Here is a 19,563-nt window from a genome sequence, read left to right on the forward strand (position 1 = left end):
TATTTCTGGTGTTAAAAAGGTGTTTATAAAAATTATTTTGGGATAGTGAATGCTTAAAACCTTAATATTATAATGACTTAAAACCAAAAGTATCATATATTTGTTGGAGACAAGTTTCTTTCTATATATTAGAAGTATTTACACTCTACAAAGCCGTGGAAACCAATTTACTCGTATTTTTATTTATAATTGAATTAATAAAAAAAAATTAATTAATTAATTCCGAAAAAATGCAACATTTTGGGAAAATTATTGTGGAAAAATTAAAAATATTTTTTAACATTGACTCAGACAAAGAAATATTATATATGTATACAATGGACGGCACGCTGATAAGCGAGAGATCAATGATTTTTAATTGAATTTAATGGAGAGAAATGTATTTGTTGCTCTATATATGTACATTAAGGGCCACCTAGTTGTATGGAGGATAAAAAAAGTTTCTGGATTCTCGATCGCACCCCCTAGAAATATGCTAATAGCTCAAAAACTAGTATATACAAAGTTTTGGGTCAATCAAAAAAGGTTTAGAGGTTGCGCAAGGAGCTTGAAATCCTGAAAAATTAAGAATTTTTGCAGTTTTATGTCTCAGTCTTCCATATTTCAAAGTCACACTATCTGGTTTTTATACCGTAATAAGATCTGCATTTTATTACCTTTCTAAAATTACCACAATCTTAAAAATCGGTCGATTGATGATAGAGTTACAGAAATACAAATATGAAAGTAAATTAAATGTGTTGCACGTGCATACTCAAGCGTCGCATGCTCGTGATATACCGTTATAACGCTTCTAATGTTATTCTTATTATCTTATTACGGTATGGAAAACCAGTAAGGGATAGTGTGGATTTGAAATATCTGAGACATAAAACTGGCAAAAATTCTTAATTTTTCAGGATTTCAAGCTCCTTGCGCAACCTCTAAATCTTTTTTGATTGACCTAAAACTTTGTAACTATATACTAGTTTTTTGGCTATTCTCATATTTCTAGGGGGTGCGATCGAGAATCGGAATACTTTGGAAAATAAGGGCCACCCTAATGTACATACATACAAATTGAAAGATATAGGAAGCGTGCCATTATTGTCTGGATTGCACAATGTAAAGAGTTTTGGGTGTTTAGATAAATAAAATAATGTGAGGAACAATAAATGAATGGCACGCGACCGCCGCTGATTGAGAATAATATTTCGATGGAAATCTTTTTTATTTACACTATTAGATCTAGTGAAGAAATATAATTCCCATAATTACGTATATAAAGTAGGAACTGTTAATAAATAAAATAATAAATAAATAAATAAAGAAGAAAAAAGTAATCGTAATTAAAAATAAGGAGATACATGTAAATATGAATAAAATAATTAATGATAATTAAAAAGTTTCATTATGGTAATTTCAAATGTAATGATTAATGATAACGGTAATTATAATTAAAATATGAATAATACTGATAATTGTAATTGTAATTAATAATTGTAATGATAATGGTAATTATAATTAAAATAGTAATATAAATACTGATAATAACGATAGATTCGTTAACGATAATTATAATCATAACCCCTCTTCGTTTATACCGTTAGTTAACCATTAGTTGAACTAAGCCAATATATTTTATGAAAAGAGTTTCCGAGATAAAAATAACTTTTAATTTTATTTACTATATTTTCGGTCATAGTTACAAGTATTCTAAATTTCTCGATTTCACTGTTAGCATTTAAATCCATCAATCACAGCAATGAAGGAATAATCATTATTATTATAATAATAACTTCAAATATTACATGCTACTAGTCAAAACATTATCAAATTTCAAGTGGACTCATGTTTATCTTTGTATGTATGTTTTGAAGTCCTCTACACCACTTATGCAATAATTCTATTTCTTTTTTCATTGCTTCAATATTATTGTGCATGTAAATTGAAATTATTTAGCAGTTATGCGTTTGCATATAAATTCAATTCGTTTACAACAAATAACAACAACAACACACATGCAGTTGCAGTCACGACGCCAGTCTACACATCTAATTAAGTGCCATAAATTTATTGAATGCGAACTATGCACGAGGCGTCGTTATGCTTGTATATTTGTGTGTAAGTAAAAGTCATTGCACCTCAACTTGTAAATTGCTCATAAAAGCAATAATACGCAGCAATAACTACAATAACAACAACATACCAAAGCAAAACAATCCACCAACGAACTACTGTAGCTACTTGAAAAGAGCTTCTTGCTCCCAGCAGTAGAAGAAGACCCATTGAACGGCAACATGCAACAGTAGCTACAAATTTTCGTATTTGAATTTGAATTTCTTTTATTTTTGTTTTCTCTTCTCATATGCAATTCAAAGTAATTATTTACAGGTGCCTTAAAAATAATACAGTGGAACTTCTATAACTCGAACTTATATAAGTCGAAGACGTCCATAACTCGAACTTTTGAATTGGCAATAGAGTTTAGAAATCAAATTTCATACAAATTTGCTCCCATAACTCAAACTTCTATAACTCGAAGTTCTCCATAACTCGAACTCTTAAATTGGCAATAGAACTTAATATACATTAATATTGATACAAATTTCCTTCAATAAATCGAACTTTTCGACCAGGGCATAATACAAAATTTAAAATTTTACTATCAAGGAACAATTTTAAATAGTCCCTATATTCGTATGTAGGCGAACGAAAAATATGATATTATACCTATAGATTTAAACAAAGGCATGAGATACAGACGTCAAGAGCAAGTGCAACTAACAAAATTACAGAGTACATGTTTTAATGTATTTAAATAAAACTTTTTGCGAAGTAAATAACTAAAACTCTAGGTAAACCTATATTTCACAGCTTTTTGAAAAATAGTATTTTTAATAAAAATTCTATAACTCGAAGTCTCTCTAACGCGAAGATTTTTTGTGGATTATGGCGATTCGAGGTAGGGAAGTTCTACTGTACTTGTAAGTGTTGTTGTAGACCTTTTAGCAAATTATATCCTCTTCTTTATTGGCGCTCTAACAGACTTTAGATTTTGATAAAGCCGAAAATCGCAGCTAGTTCTAAAGTTGGAGTAAATTCGATGGCTTCTTTTGAACACAGATAGTCTCTTTCTCTTTTGTGTGCACCCACAAAAAGTACCATCTAAAATATTCTAAGAGCTGTCTTGTTTTCAACTAATCAGATGGTTTAACCTCGATAGCTTATCATGTTCTAAATGATTACCGATTATCTTAACTATATATCGTGGAATCCATCACGTGATTCCACATTTTGAGACAGACGCTGTCATCAAAACTAAGCTCAGAAGATTTCTATGTTTTTATGCTAGAGTATGGTGGAAAATTATAGACTCCTTTTCTCTCTATTAAAATTTGAGTAAACTTGTGTCAGAAAGAAACATTTGATTCGAGAGTGGGAGCTTGATGCCAGGATTTATATAAATCAAGGAATTGAGATCTCATAATAGTAATGTTTAGATCCCTTTAAGGTGTGAAATTCGTGTAATCTTTCTTGGTTTCAATATGAGTACTACATGGTTAATAAAACTGTATTAAAGTTATGAATATTATTTTAATACAAGTAAGGAAAGGCTAAGTTCGGGTATAACCGAATATTTTATACTCTCGCAATTTATTTATTTTATTAAGATAACACACAAATTTACCCATAAATTCGGCATAAAGTTTAATAGAATAACGAAAATCGTCATATATAGATATATATAGATATTCCTGAACCGATTTCATTAAATTTCACCAGCAAGGTACACTATATCCAATACTATACGCTCACTTAATTTTGCTAAGATATATATCATTAACCAATACATATATGCAGAATAAAGCCCAACGAATTTTTGAAAAACCTATAATTATGTATATGGGAGCTAGGAGATATTATGACCCGATTTTAATAATTTTGGGAACAGAGACACACTATTGAAAGAAAACAATTTCCTCTGAATTACATTAAATTATCTGAGAGATTTACCCATATTTTCGGTTAAAATTTAACCTTAGCCCCTGAGTTCAAGATGTTCGATATCTGGGGCCTAGAAAAGTTATAGTCCGTTCTACAATTTTTTCAGATAACAGATCATATACAGTATTTGTGTAAAGTTTTATTTCGCTATCTTCATTGGTTCCTAATCTATATATTATGAAGCGAAGAAATCAGATGGAATTCAAAATTGAGTTATAAGAAAGTAGTCGTGGTTGTGAACCGATTTCGCTCATTTTTTAACCGTGTTGTCAGGGTGTCAAAAAAAAATATTATATGCCGATTTTCATTGAAATCTGTCGAGTAGTTCTTGAGATAAGGTTTTTGACCCATAAGTGGGCGATGCCACGCCCATTTTCCATTTTGTAAAAAAATATGAGTGAAGCTTCCTTCTGTTATTTTTTCTGTCAAATTTAGTGTATCTGACGTTTTCGTTAGTGAGTTAACCCACTTTTAATAATTTTCAACCTACTTTTCGTATGGGAGGTGTGCGTGGTTATTATCCGATTTCTTTCATTTTTGGACTGTATTAAGAAATGGCTAAAAGAAACTACTGCAGAAAGTTTGGCTTATATAGCTTTATTGGTTTTCGAGTTATATACAAAAAACCTATTTGAGGCGGGGTCACGCCCACTTTTCCAAAAAAATTACATTCAAATGTGCCCCTTCCTAATACGATCCTATTTTATTTTCATAACTTTATTTATGGCTTAGTTATGTCATTGTATAGGTTTTCGGTTTCCGCCATTTTGTGGACGTGGCAGTGGACCGATTTTGGCCATTTTCGAGGGTGCCAAGGAATATGTTTTCCAAGTTTCATTAAGATATCTTAATTTTTACTCAAGTTATCGGTTGCACGGACAGACGGACGGACAGACATCCGGATTTCAACTTCACTCGTCATCCTGATCATTTATATACATATATATATCCCCATATCTAGCTCTTTTATTTCTTGGTGATACAAACAACCGTTATGTGAACAAAACTATAATACTCTGTGCAGCAGGTTGCGAGATTATAAATATTTATTGTGAAAAGCCGATTTAACGGTTAGTGAACTTGCATTTTTCCAAGAAACGCCTTTTGATATCATTAGACTTTTTCATAGAAGCAAAATTTTCAAAAAGCGAATCACTTCGTTCCCGTTGTTCTTCAAATTTTGAAGAGAGTACCGAACAAAAACACAGCAAATGAAATGAATCTTATTAGTCTTTACAACGCTGAAATTTTGATTCCCAAAAGAATAATTTGTATGAAACTAACGATCAATACAGTAGTGCGATACCCTTGACGACACCCATAATTAAATATTTCGTGAACTATCCTCCGAAAAAGTCAGTTATTGTAAAATATCGATTGCCTCGACAATGTCAATTAGACACACGAAGCGATTTGAAACTATTATGTACTGTTATGTAGGACTACTATCCATAAAACGGTAAAAGCCATGAAACTTCATTAAAGTCCTTATAAATTTAGAAAATATAACCTTTCTTTCTTTTTGGAATTTAGATAAAAAACTACAACTGAGGGTCTTATGTAATGAATAAACGACGATCATAATAGTAATTTTAAAATTCTTGAGGAGCAGCCAGGAACCGTCTGGTTTAAAAGAATTCAAAACCAACAAAAAGAGGGCTTACATGAAAGAGTGATTTGGATAACCCGATATTTTAGTTTCTTTTATAATTTACTTTAAGAAACTACTTCATAGACCACACTGTACATACTATAAATACTTTAGGAACCTCTCTCGTTCATTATTTTCCTTTTCTCACTTTTCCAAGATTTTCTGCATGCCCCAGACGCTTACATAATTTCAGAAGACGGTATGTGACCCGCAGTAACTGAAATGGAATAATATGCAGCACTTTGCAATTAAAATGCATGAAAATGGAGAAATGAAGGAATTTAAGCAGAAAGCAACAACAAAAGTGTAAATAGTAAACAAGATCGACGAACCACTTGACCAAATACGATTGACTGAGGTGTGAAGAACTCAGAAATGTTGATAAAAGCATTTAAAGTCGATAAACAAATAAACAAATTGCTGAGTGAATGTGTCGGCTTTCATAAATAAATAAATGTCTGTATATACAGCTTTTGGTATTTATGAACGCTCTATTATTTGGAATTGTTACCTCGCCACATTGTCGAAGCGGTGGAACAACAAAGTGAGTAAGTGGAAAGTAATTATAGGCACTCTCTGCAGTAATTGTTGTAATTGAAGAAAATTAGGCGCTTTACAGCACGATCATCGTTTCGATCGGCACGATCAGCACTTTCAAGGCCAAACTCGATTCAGACGACCGCCTAACATTCTTTACCGTCTGGCTTTGCTGGCGCTTCTTTAACTGCTTCAACTTTCCACTGCTTTTCTGGCATTTCTCGTGCAACTTCGCTGGCATTCTTGCGACACGATTTTCCGCAGGCCAATAAACTTCACCGAACACCGAAATTGCTGTCTCGTCATCACCAAAGCCAGCTCCAACAACTCTAGCAGTTAGGTCAGGTGTGTAAGAAAACTAGATTTTCTCAAGACACTTATGTGGAAGTATGTGCACATATGAGGCTACCTAATTGCTTCTTTATTGCACTTGTATGCTTGTGTGCTTTGTTTTCCGGTTTGCCGCCACATAACCGATCTTCTATGGCGATAGACAGTCTGTTGAATATAAAAGCTTATTATGTATCCCTATAAGAAAAGCGCAACTGCAACAAGTAGAACAACACGCTTAAATGCGATCAATTGAGGTCTTTCAGACGTAAACTATTAACCAACCAGTCTAATTGCATATATGATGCATCTCCGTTGTTTTAAATGATGGATCGTCGATCTCAACAAGATTCTAACATTTTCCTGGATGTTGTGGAATTGGGTATAAAATCTTTGTAAAACCGAATCTTCGGTTAGCCGGAACTGAAATTCATATGAATTGACATTAGTTTGTTCGACTCGAATACAAAGGAAAAAGGTTCTATAAGCAGTATGGTCGGTTTATTGCTTTCGAACTTTGTCTCTATAATAGTCATTTTGGGATGAAGATTATAGTTTATTAAGATATAGTATTAAACACACATGTAATTTCAATATGGGTAATCACAAACCCCAGAGCAATATTGAACTTTATATAGAAGTTAATATATGGATGATAATGGTCTGATCAATTTGTTTCTTGGAAAATAAAATATGTAAGTCATTTAGTAGAGACTTGAAGAATGTTAGCGAAAAGGCAATATTAAAGTTTAAGTGTCTTCCAATGAGTACATTCTTCATGATGAAAAAGGTCTGAAGATAGCTAATGGTATTTCGAGACTTTTTGTTGAAAACACTTCTTTCAGAGAGCAATCCAAAAGGTCTGCCGTTTCTTTAGAGATTTTTAGTGAGCCGAAGTATAGCTCTATGTTTTTATTTGCAACATAAATGTATTAATTAATTTAAAAAGCTAAAAGAAAAGAATTATAATGTAATAATATTTACAATTTAGAAATTTCCTACAGGGTATGCTTACATCAGTCATAAAAAATTAAAAATTACTAACCCAAATAGCGTAATTACTCAGAAATTAAATAAGCCTACTTAAGTATTTACTTAAGTGTACTTCAATTGTTGGTGACTGGTGCGTACATCTGTATGTATGAGTACATACGATATACAGTGTCTGACAAAATTATGTATACCATATGAATGTAAACACCAAAATGATAATATCTTTTAAGCAGTGAAATTTATCTCTTTGATTGTTTTTCTTTTTTGCTTATGGGTATATTGTAGGGCTCTTAAAATTATTTGATTAACCTGAAAACCGAGTATTCGAATATCCGGCTTCTAACCGTTCGTACGAATATTAACCGGTCAGTATTATACTATTCGATTAGTCGCAATGTTACGACTATTCGATAGTTATACCGTCACTATTCGAATAAAATTGTTTGAAATCCAAACAGTCTTTGATTTTTTAAAGTTTCCGTATACCACCCACTTTATCAGAATCAGAGACAACATTTTAACTTTCTTATATCAAAATAGACGTTTTATGAAAAATACTGATTTGATACATTCGTCCAGTTGAAATGGCTAAAAACAATTTGGCTAAATTTCTTGCATGTTAAGAAGGGGCACTTAAGCGGGGATTACTGTACTTAATTTGGAGCCTCTGATGATTATTTTGTCAAACTTTTTGACTGCCTTTCATTTTTTTAATTCAAATTTGCTCATTACTATTAGTATTTTCCAAAAGAATGAATAGTATGTGCAATGTTCCTTTTGTTGAACTCTTGGAAAAAATATTCAAATAATAGTAAAAAATCCATAATCAAGAATTTTGTCGGATACTGTATATATATGTAAGTACTTACACTACTAGCACAATACTGCTCACAACAATAGATCGCACACGATAAGGAGTAAGTATTGCGTTAGTACTCACTCCTAGTAGTACCTGCAGTAATGTTTGGCCACACGAATGCTATCAGAGTAATCAGATTAGATAGCTTTGTAAATTATACTATACTATCGTTATTCGCAACTTACCATTCGAAAGTCGAAAAAATGTCATCATTGGATACTATCGATAATCCCATCGATAGTTTTGCAGCTCTAATAAGGTGCCGTTTCCAGCTTGTGCAACAGTTATCCACATACCTGTACTCACATGAACCCATTAAAAAGCGAATTAACGCGGTGAAAATCTTTTTCTCACCAACAATAGCTTTTCCAGCTCTTTCTGCAGCCGTAGAAGAATCGGAAGCGTGTTTCTGATAATCAAATAGAGTTATTGTTGGTACAGGTGGGAAGCCCGTAATAGAGGGCCTTATGCAGGTGCTTCCGAATGGTCTATATGCACAAAAAATGTACACTAGCACACATACATACATACATACACCAAAAGTAATTATTATAATTATCTTAATTTTAGTCATAAATGTAAATATACATATTTATGTACATACATATGTATATACCTGCATATCTATATCAGAAGCAGTGAAAGAAAGAGTTCATTGAGCTGGCTGCTCCCACTGGCTCTGTTTGACCTACTCATGTCTGTATAATCAAATTTGTAGATGGATAATCAAATGTGTATGTATGTTTTCACATCTATCCGTATACGGTGACAATTTTGTGACAAAAGAGACTAGAGAGAGAGAGCGTGAAATGAAAAAACAACTCAGAGTAGTGTTTTTAGGGGTGGGGTTTGCCAATTCATTTTTCGAGTAATGCCTCGTTGCATTACAAATCATTAGCGAAAAGACTAATTACTAGTAATGCATGAAATCGCTAGTAGGTTTAGCGTTCTAGTAATCGCTTGACACCAGCCGAACTACTGGGTACATATATGCTCGTTATTTTACATTTTAGATATAAAGTATACATACACACATACTTCTTCCAATGGTCAGTTTATACTCAAAGCTAGTCTCCTCATTGTGACTCATTCAGTGTTAGCGTCTACTTTCTTAAATAATTTTAACGGCCACTCTTTCTCTTGTAATTAAATACTTAAATACAAACATAATAAACTCATTGAACTTTGGCATTTGAAGAATGAGTTAATCAACAAAATGTCATTTATATGTATAGTAAGAGCATTGCATTTCTTCATTTGAACGTCCCAATTTGCCATCAGTTGTCATAAAAAGTATAATTTATTTAATTCAGTAATGAGTTTTTGGAATATTTTTATATTAAAATTAAAAAAATATTCCGTCAAAACACTGGTTAAAATTAATTGAAATGAGAATATCAAAAATCATTATAAAGCATAAGCGAGGCTAGGAAATGTATTGAACCGATTTCTACAATTTTTTACATTGAGATATCTGATACGTTATATAAAAATAGTAAAATCAATTTGATTAAGATAACTCATAAAATAACAAATATTGTCAGTTTTTTTTCAAACGAAAGGAGCCACACCTTATAAGGTAGAAATAGACCTTACAATTTATTTAAAGTGATTTGACCTATTTTTGATACTTATGATAAATATTTTCGAATATGTCTAATGGATGGCACAGTATTTAATTAACTCTCAAATCATATTTACAATCGATACGTAAAATATATTTTATGTCAGATATTTTGAAAATTGAGATGATCGTCTCATAGTATAATACGTGGCTTAGATTATGTAAATAAAATTACACTAAAGTGGATGGCTTTAGATGACATTAAATTGATAGCAATCAATCGATTTCAATTGTGGAGACATTTCACACCAACTGAGGAGAGACTGATTTTTGCGCAAGATTAGATTGCAGATGTCATAATTAAAAAAAAAAAACAGCATTCATCGAGTCAACGATTATGAGTGTCATAGAATTTGACATAATGAAATCCACACTTGTCAATAAATTGTAACAAAAGCAAAATATGAACGATAATTAGAGTTTAAGATTTAAACCATAAATTTTTATATTGCTTCGAACTGCTCAAAAAAATATGTGGACATTTTCGAAAACGTTCACTGCTCTCTATTTTTAAAACGGTTCTAAATTTAAATGGATTACTTAAGGAACAAGGACACAGGACACAACCAGTGCTGCCAATTTGGATTTTTTCCCGTCAAAACTGGGTTTTTTCGAAGGCTAACTGCGGGAAAAATTTGAGAATTGCGGGAATTGGGAAAAGCGGGAATTCTGGCTTTTTTAGAAATTCAGTTGGCTTTTTCAGACTTTTTTTTGTGTTGTTAACACTTAAGTACAAAAAATATGAAAAAGTGGCAGCTTTACGCTAGTCACTTACAAACAAACCAGAAAATGTGGGGGCGGATCGATTGTTTTTCTTGATATACGCGAAGGTCATCTCTTCTAAGCATATTTCAAACAAAAGATACTCTATTCATTTTTATTTTAATATACAGAAACGGATTACGAAGGATGGGAAAATGCTGCGTCAACTATGAAGTGCCTGTAAAATATCTGCAGATGATAGGCACGAATTGGCATACGAAAATGAGACAGACCAAGACGAAATAGATAAATTAATGGAAATCTTTTAAACAAAAATTAACTTAATAAATTGTTATTTTTTTGTTTAGACATTTTTTCTTATTTTTGATACATTTGTTTTTAGATTTTTTTTGGATTTTTTTAATCATTTTTTTAGCTTTTTTCTCTATTCTTCCCGTCAAAAACAGCTTTTTTTCCTGGTCAAAAGTTGGCAGCACTGGATGCAACTGTCAGCACATATACTTTTTCTTTAAAGAAACAGGCGGCATGAAGGAAATTGGAAGAATTATGCAATTTTAAACTAAAATTGAGGATGCGACGGACAAAATGCATTACCTATTATCTAAGTATTTTGAAGTGGAAGTCTTGTCGAGTCCCACTTTCAACTGGCGACTTTCTCCTACCACAGCTAGACTTCCACAGTTCAACTTGGATCATGAAGCAGTATTTCTGCGGCTCGAAGTAGTATGCATGAGATCCCTTAAAGTACCTGCCCACTGCAAAATTCATCTTAAAAAGGTAGGGATCTAAAATCCAGCAGTAACTGGGGAGCATAATGAGCCCAATGAAGAAGAACTACAATTTTCCAACTTAAAACATTTGGTAACAACAGGTGTTAATTTTGGGTCAAAAGCTTACAAATAAATATTTTTCTATGAAGAGTTTGGAGTATGCTTTGGATTTAGTAGTACTTTGATATTGGCAATGAAAGCTAGAGCGACTAGGTAAGTATATTAAGAGCTGTTCGAGCTCAATTTGGTATAGTTGGAGTTATGAGCAATCTTTATCGATCAACGATTCAAAGATCTAAAAGTAGATTCAATGAAAAAAAAAATCACTGTAGATCTTCTCTAAAAATTGTGATGAATGAAATATTTAAAATATTTAGATTTCTGGCTTAAAGTGATTGATTGAGAGATTATGTATGTAAATATGTAATTGTGATGCTTGGTATAATATTTAGACTTCACTTAATATTAAATTATTTAATCATTCTGGGAATAATGCATATATTTACATACATATAGATAAATACAATTTAGTATATTTGTATATATGTATGTATGCATAAAGTCTAGATTAAATCAAAATCACTGGTTCACCCATTTAGAACGCAGTTGTGTTGCTTTTATTTCCAAACACAATGCATTCATTAAAAACTACAAAAAAAATAAACATTATTATCTACGAGTTTAGAACAATTTTCATGTGAACATTTATTTTATTTTATTTAAAAAGAATGAAAAGACAATTTGTGGCCGGCCAAGCGTTTACTTGCAACATACATACATACATACAAACATTATTACATATGTATATATTTTTGTTGTTGTTGTGTGTGTTTGCATGTAAACAAACAAATGTTGACAACAACAATACCAACTAAAATGAAATAGAAATGAAAAGAAGACAGCGTAACGCTTACTCACCCCATAAGCACATTTCCTTGCAGGCTTCGCACAATTACTGCCCACTGTCAGCGCAGTTCCAGATGCACATTAATACATACATATTTACATACATATATGTATATTATATATTTATGTATGCAAAGATGTTTATATATCTAAATGTTTGCGGGTGTTGCTCGGCGCGTCAACTTAATGGCACGATTAATACAAAGTTGTTGCTTCTCGCATGTGCTGCAGCTACATATGTACATATCTGTGTATATTCCTTCATATATGGTGCTCTGTTTTGTGACTTTTTATTTGTTTTGTCTTTCAATTAACTCTCGACTGGACGACACTTCTTTCACAATAGAATGCACACATACACACACACACTCCAACACATTTTAATAAAAAGATTGCTTGCAAGTTGTTGTTTCTTTTGTGTAGATATTATTTTTATTGCACTATTTAATTCACAGCTTTTTATTTGCCTCAAACATATGCATATTAAATAACACACACTTGCTTTTACTTTTCATATTTTATTAAGGCACTTAGTTGTGTGTATGCATATGGTCATATGTATTTGAAGATCATTTCAATTTCAGCAAAGCTGCAAGTACACATATCCATAATTATTTATATGCATGTGTATATTTTCACTGTAATTTCATTTTCACTGCGAAACATCAAAAGAATCACACACTTGTACAAGTACATATGCCTGGAGGCGGAAGGAAAACCAACACGAACGCCTCATGATGGTCGCAATTCACTGTTGCTCTAGTATGCAAACTAAAAACAAAGCACAAGTTCACATTTTGGCAATGAAGATGCTCTTCGCATTACCAGTGGCTAGCATACATATATCTATATTCATTTGTACATACATATGTAAATAGTTTTTATTTTTTTTCGTAAAAAACAAAATCGGACTATTGTCACGCTCACAAAATGGCGAAAAACGAAAACCTATAAAGTGTCATAACGAAGCCGTAAATAAAGTTATGAAACTAATATTTGGTATATATCTCGCAAACCAATAAAGCTATACAAACCAAACTTTCTGCAGTCACATCCCTTACGTTCCCCATTACACGCCATAAAATAGTTGAACTCGAATAATTACCATACCCACCTCCCATAAGTTATGTTGAAAACTAATAAAAGTGCGTTATCTCACTAACGGAAAACATCGGAAACACTAAATTTTACATAAGAAATGTCAGTGAAGAGCTGCACTCAGATTTTTTTAAATGGAAAATGGGCGTGGCGTCACTCTTTTATGGGTCATAAACCATATCTCAGAAATTACTCGACTGATTTCAATGAAAGTCGGTACATAATACATTGTTGACACACTGATGACACGGACACAACCACGATTGTGTTATATGAGAACACAATTTTGAACTCCATCTGATTCGTTCACTTTATAATATATCATTAGGAACTAATGAAGATAGCGGAATAGCTGTGGACAAATTGTCGAAATAGGACTATATCTTTTCCAGGCCCCGGTCATCGAACATGAAGCTCAGTGCCTAAGTGTAATATTTCATCGAAAAGATCAGTAAATCTCTCAGATATTTTAAGGGAATTTTTAGGGAATCTTTTTCTTCGAATAGTGTGTCTCTGTACCAAAAATTGTTAAAATCGGGTCACAACTTCCTCCAGCTCCTATATACCTTATATTGGGATTATCAAACTTCCGGTGGACTTTATTCCGTATATATCGGTTAATATGTGAAATATCTTAGCAAAATTGAAAATTGAGCGTATAGGCTTGGATATAGTTACCTTGGTGGTGAAAATTAGTATAAAATGTTCGGTTGCTCTCGAACTTAGCCATTCCTTACTTGTTTTTTACTTATTTATTTCTACTATATATTTTTTTATTTTATTATTATGATTCAATTTAAATTATTTATTTTAATATCTTAATATTATATTTATATTATTAATCAATAATATGAAATTTAATAATTTTTATTTATTTCATTTTGTATGTATATTTTTTATTAACTTTCGTTAATTTCGCAATTTTCTTATTTTCTATTATTAAATTTAGTTTTCCCAATTGATATTTAATTTTATTTATGTTTTTTTTTCTAATTACTATATTTTCACTTTGTGTGTACCAAAAAATATTCACTTTTATACATATAAAATGTACCATGGAACTTCCATAACTCGAACTTCTATAACTCGAAGTTCTCCATAACTCTAACTTTTGAATGGGCAATAGAAGTAAAATATCATACAAATTTCCTTCAATACATTGAACTTTTCAACCAGGGCATAATACAAAATTTAAAATTGTACTATCGAGGCAGAATTTTAAAGGAGCCTCTCTATATCGTAAGGAGGCGAACAAAAATATCATATTACATTTATGGATTGGATAAATCATATAACAAAGGCATGAGATACAGACGTCAAGAGCTAAACAAAACTGCAACAATCAAAATCACAGAATTTATGTTGTAAGGTTATATACACAAAACTTTATGCGAAGTAAATAAATAAAACTGTGTAAAAGTCTATATTTTAACACTTTTTGAAAAATTGTACGTTTTAATGAAAATTCTATAACTCGAAGTCTCTCTAACTCGAAGATTTTTTGTGGATTATGGTGATTCGAGTTTGAGAAGTTCCACTTTATATACAAATGTAAACTTAGCCACATATGTATTTAAGTATGCACTATTTATATTTTATATACAGTTTATACATATGTATGTATGTTTGTATATAAACATATTTATTTGCACACACTTTCGCACATTTCCTTCATATCTCTATTCACTTTCGATCACACAGTACTGCAAACAACCATTTTAATTACCGCGTTTTACGAGTCCACGCGCCAAAATTCACCTGCGTTGCGCACATTCAGTATTTCAATTCAAAAATTCAGCTACAGAGTTCTTCACTATATTTTTTTGCAAGACTTTGCTAGCCTGCAAATTTAATTACACGCACTCGCGACGCGCACTGATCGTTCATCGAATTATTCCTTTCGCCGCGAACACTGTCCAACAACTGAAATTTTCTTCACATTTCCACTACTCCAACAGCCGGTCTTCGTGCTCAATTCCATTGCAATTGACTGCAGCGACGCTGACTACTCCAGCCGGGCGCTTTGCCCAGTGTATTTTATTCGCGACGCACAATTTTCGACCTTCGTGCGGCCACAGCGACCGATCAGTTTTGTTGTGTTCTACACTTGCGTTGCGCTCTTGGCATTTTCTTCACACTCACGCCCAACTGAACCCCAAAGAGTTCAGTACCAATGTATGTACAAATGTAATTGCGTTGCGTACTGAAGTCGTTCTCATTCTCGAAGCGTACTGGCATAGCTTAATTAGTTGATCACAACTGCTACTCCATTTACTGCATAACCAGAATGAATAAACAATGAAATTTTAACGCAAACAGGGGTACTCAAACTGAACTTAAGTTTTAGTCTGACTAATTGTAAGACCTTCAACCGATCTTAACCTTCATTTTGTCATGTTGAATAATCCAACCAAGAAGCCACCGTCTCTAAAAGGCGAGAGAAGCTTGTTCATTTAGAAATTGCTTAGCACAGTTCATTCCACCGACCTCTTACCTGATAGTCACACTTCCTTTTGACAACTTCTCCACCTGTACCTGCATCTAAAATTTGAAGTACGCTGATAAAGACTGACCTCTTCTATTTCATTCATGGTTATTAGTGGTATTTGACAGACCGATCCACAGTAGTTTCTTATCTAAACTCAAGTGAGACTACGGAATCAAATATAAAATGAAAATGGTTGTGTTGTTGTACTGTTATAGGCTAACAAATTTCCGGTCCCGGTGTATCTGCTACAAATATTCACGTTCAAGCTGTCGTTGTGATCAATAAGCTCTTCCTTCCAGCTGTCTTAATTTTTTCTTACAGCTTTAGTTTTTATAGATTCTTTAGAATTGTCTAGTTTTAAATTTTTTTGTTAAATTCACTAAGGCACACTGATCAGCAAATGTATGTAGAACAACTGAGTTATTTGTTTCTATTTTAATTAACGAAAATGTCAAAATGCCGTGTTTATTGTAAAGTCTGGATTTTTTGAAGGCAACGACGAGCGCCATCTGTAATATGAAGTTAGTAACGCTTTAAATTTTACACTACAGATGTCCCTATAAAGGTTCATTGCTTCGCTACGCATAGTCAGTAGATGGCGCTCGATAGCGAAAATAATTAAGGGAGGAGGAAACACACTTTTTAGTACTACAAAAGCAACGAATGAAAGATTACAGGTTTAATGTTTAAAGAGGAGATCCGCATGCAAAAATCTGAACAACAAAGAAATGTATGGAATCAACCTATTTAAGAGAGTTGTCAAAGGCACGATGACTTCAGGGAGGAAGTAATTTGCTTTGATTTTAGGGATAAATAGTAGACAATTGCCTTCTTTGATCCCAATTCATCTTCATCTAGCAAGGGAACGATTCGGAGTGCTGTTTTTCGGTTACTTCACCGTAAAGATTGGGACGCTCTCATAATACTAACATGGAGTTCCATGGATTAAGAGCTCAATCAATATTGAATATTGGAGCCCACAAAGACTAGTCTTTGATAAATAATTATAAATATTATCGTGAATTAACTGCAGAAAATGTGGAGAAATTATAAAAAATTATTATTCTAATAAAATATGCTGATAACGACGGTATATAAACTGAAAAACAAACTTTAGTAAGGTTCATCGTGGATTATTAATTACAGGACAGGTTCCTCTGAATAGACAGGTTCCTCTAAATAGCAAAGATGTGTTTGAATGAGCCAAACAGGGATAAAGAGAAGAAACCATCTGTTTCAATGAAAGACGGTCTTTATTTGATCTAATGAGGCTACAGTGGTGTGAACGACTAAACATAAATTGATTAGATGAAGTCTGGACAAGCCGAAGTGAACAAAAGAGACGAGCGTTAAATGCTATTTTAGAGATCCCCGGTTTAGATTCGCAAGATCTGTAAGATCTGAAATCTGTTCCTAAATATAAATAGAAACGAAAGTAGTTGATGTTAGTCAGCAAACGAAGTAATGGAGTTTACCAACCATCCTTCTCAAGTTTTCCCAAGAGAGTACACAATTTTTGGCCGGCGCCGATGTCGATGCTGAATTTTGTGGGCGATACTAGCCGATCGGTCGGACTCTAGTACCAATTTTTAAACCATTGTGGCAATTTCATATAGGCAATTTCCGTCAAAATCGGACAATAAACAACGTCATGGAGAGAGCGAAATAGTACTGCTATTACAATATTTTGAAGAGATTTAAAATTTTTCTAAATTTATGACTTTTGTTTCTAATTTTGTTTGAAGTAGTTTAAAATTTTTTACAAAAACTTTCTAAAAGAAACTTTAGAAATATTTATTTATTTACATTTAATTAATTTGAATATTAAAACTTAAAATTTTCTACAACAATTTTTAAAATAGATTATTTGAACAAAATATTTTATTTTATATTCAAATTTAATTTTTTATATATTAGATCTACATTTTTGCTTCCGCCATTTTTTTGTAAATTTAAGGCTTTTTTGTATAAAAACGGTTACAAATTTCGATGAGCCTCAGCCGCACTTTTCTTGGAGTGTCGAGAATTCGACTCAAAAAGTAACATTTTCAGTTGAGTATAAGTTTGGGATGCAAACAGATCTCTACAAATATTTTGTTGGGTTAATGTTGACACAAATGTCCAAGATCGATATAAAAATTAAAAAATACATTTAACCGACCAGTGCTTGACCCTAGAGACATCTTAACTGTTTTTTCATAAAATTTAAATATTTTGTTCCATATTAAAATGATTTTTACGTAAAAAATAAAACAACTCGATTTCATTGAATTTTCGCATAGTTTTTTATTTTTTATTATTCACTTAAAAATGTTAATTTTTTAATATTTATATATATATTTATGTATATATTTACAAAGTAAACTAATAGTTCTTTCTCACATTTTCGTACAATTTTAAAGTTCCAAATTGTTTTTTTTTTTCTGTTTTTTCGCTTTTGTTTAAGGGTTGCTTTCAATAGTGCAACAAAAATAAAGCGTTTACAAATAATAAATTAGCTTAAGGGAAATTTTAAGTTCTCATTTTCGTTTCAATAGATATTCTTTATACATACAAACATACTCACAGTTGAGTAATTATTACTAATACTATACTTTTACATGTTTTTCATTTTGTTTTGTTGTTGTTGTTGTTTCTTCTTGTTAGCATTCACGTTTGCGCACTTTAAATTAATTGTTTTCATTTTCGTTATAATTTTAAGTTACTTTTTCATTTTCATTTTAATTTGCATACAAAATTAAGTGTTTTTACAGTTTCTAACATGTTGTTGTAAAAATAGAGAAAATATTTTTATATGTATATGTATTGTATATATGTATAACATATGGTAATTATTTTATTTTATTTATTTTCATTTTATATATGCTGTGGCTAAATGTATGTGTGTGTATATATTTATATAGATGCAAATGTGCATGTCGGTGTTGGCGTGTGTCCGTCTGTCGGTCGTTCTGCGTGTGTGTGTGTGCGATTGTAAATTTGTTATTGTTGCATTGGTTTTTGGGGTATTGTTGGCTACTGTGCGCTTGGCTTGCTTGGTGGTGACACACGCTCATGCAATTTCGTGCGTTATGGACTTTTGCATGTGTTGTTGTTGTAATAAATTGTATTTAATTTGTATTGCTTTGCAATCGTTTTGCGTTTATTTCGTGGGTTTACACTACATAGCATTACTTTTTTCTTCACTACTATTTTCTTTTATTTTTTTTACTTTCGCCACTTCTTCGCTTGCTCTTTTTAGTTTTTGTTTTAGTTTTTAATGCTACTTACGCAACTAATTAACTACAAGCACTTTATGTACTTTTACAGTTACATCACACCAATTTTCAAATGCTAGCCGTCACTTAAATTAACGGTATTTCACATTAGTTTACACATACACATACAAAACTGTTTACACACCCATATATACATATAGGTTATTATAATATATATGTAATTGTTATCAAACACTCAGATACATATATATATATATATAGATTTAACGATTCTAGTTCTAATGGTATGGTTTCAAGTGTTCAACATAGTTCTGTGGTATAAGTCCCGTTTTACCGTTAAGCGTGCCCTGCAGCCAACCCGGTTCATGTGAGTAACGTA

At 32.0% G+C, this 19,563-nt stretch overlaps 2 protein-coding genes across 6 annotated transcripts in view; both read right to left on the bottom strand.

Annotated features, from left to right (window-relative positions):
- Positions 1 to 16,270, bottom strand: part of LOC105217115 (protein sprint) — a 444,786-nt gene extending 428,516 nt beyond the window's left edge. Inside the window, exons 1-3 of one of the 2 annotated variants that reach the window (XM_054232307.1) lie at positions 15,973 to 16,270; positions 15,205 to 15,905; positions 12,393 to 12,969 (exon numbers count right to left, since the gene is read on the bottom strand). The gene's annotated coding sequence lies outside the window, so the exon portion shown is untranslated. Of the gene's footprint in view, positions 1 to 12,392; positions 13,169 to 15,204; positions 15,906 to 15,972 lie in introns of those variants that run through there. The other variant, XM_054232306.1, reaches the window with a different exon arrangement.
- Positions 16,271 to 18,227: 1,957 nt separating this feature from the next.
- LOC105217113 (rho GTPase-activating protein Graf) overlaps positions 18,228 to 19,563 on the bottom strand; it is a 142,613-nt gene continuing 141,277 nt past the window's right edge. For all 4 annotated transcript variants that reach the window (XM_011191956.3, XM_011191954.3, XM_011191955.3 and 1 more), the window contains exon 13: positions 18,228 to 19,563. In XM_011191956.3, coding sequence (XP_011190258.2) covers positions 19,463 to 19,563 — 101 coding nt within the window. In that variant the 3' untranslated portion in view covers positions 18,228 to 19,462.

Source organism: Zeugodacus cucurbitae, chromosome 5 (assembly GCF_028554725.1).
Source record: "Zeugodacus cucurbitae isolate PBARC_wt_2022May chromosome 5, idZeuCucr1.2, whole genome shotgun sequence".
NCBI lineage: Eukaryota > Metazoa > Arthropoda > Insecta > Diptera > Tephritidae > Zeugodacus > Zeugodacus cucurbitae.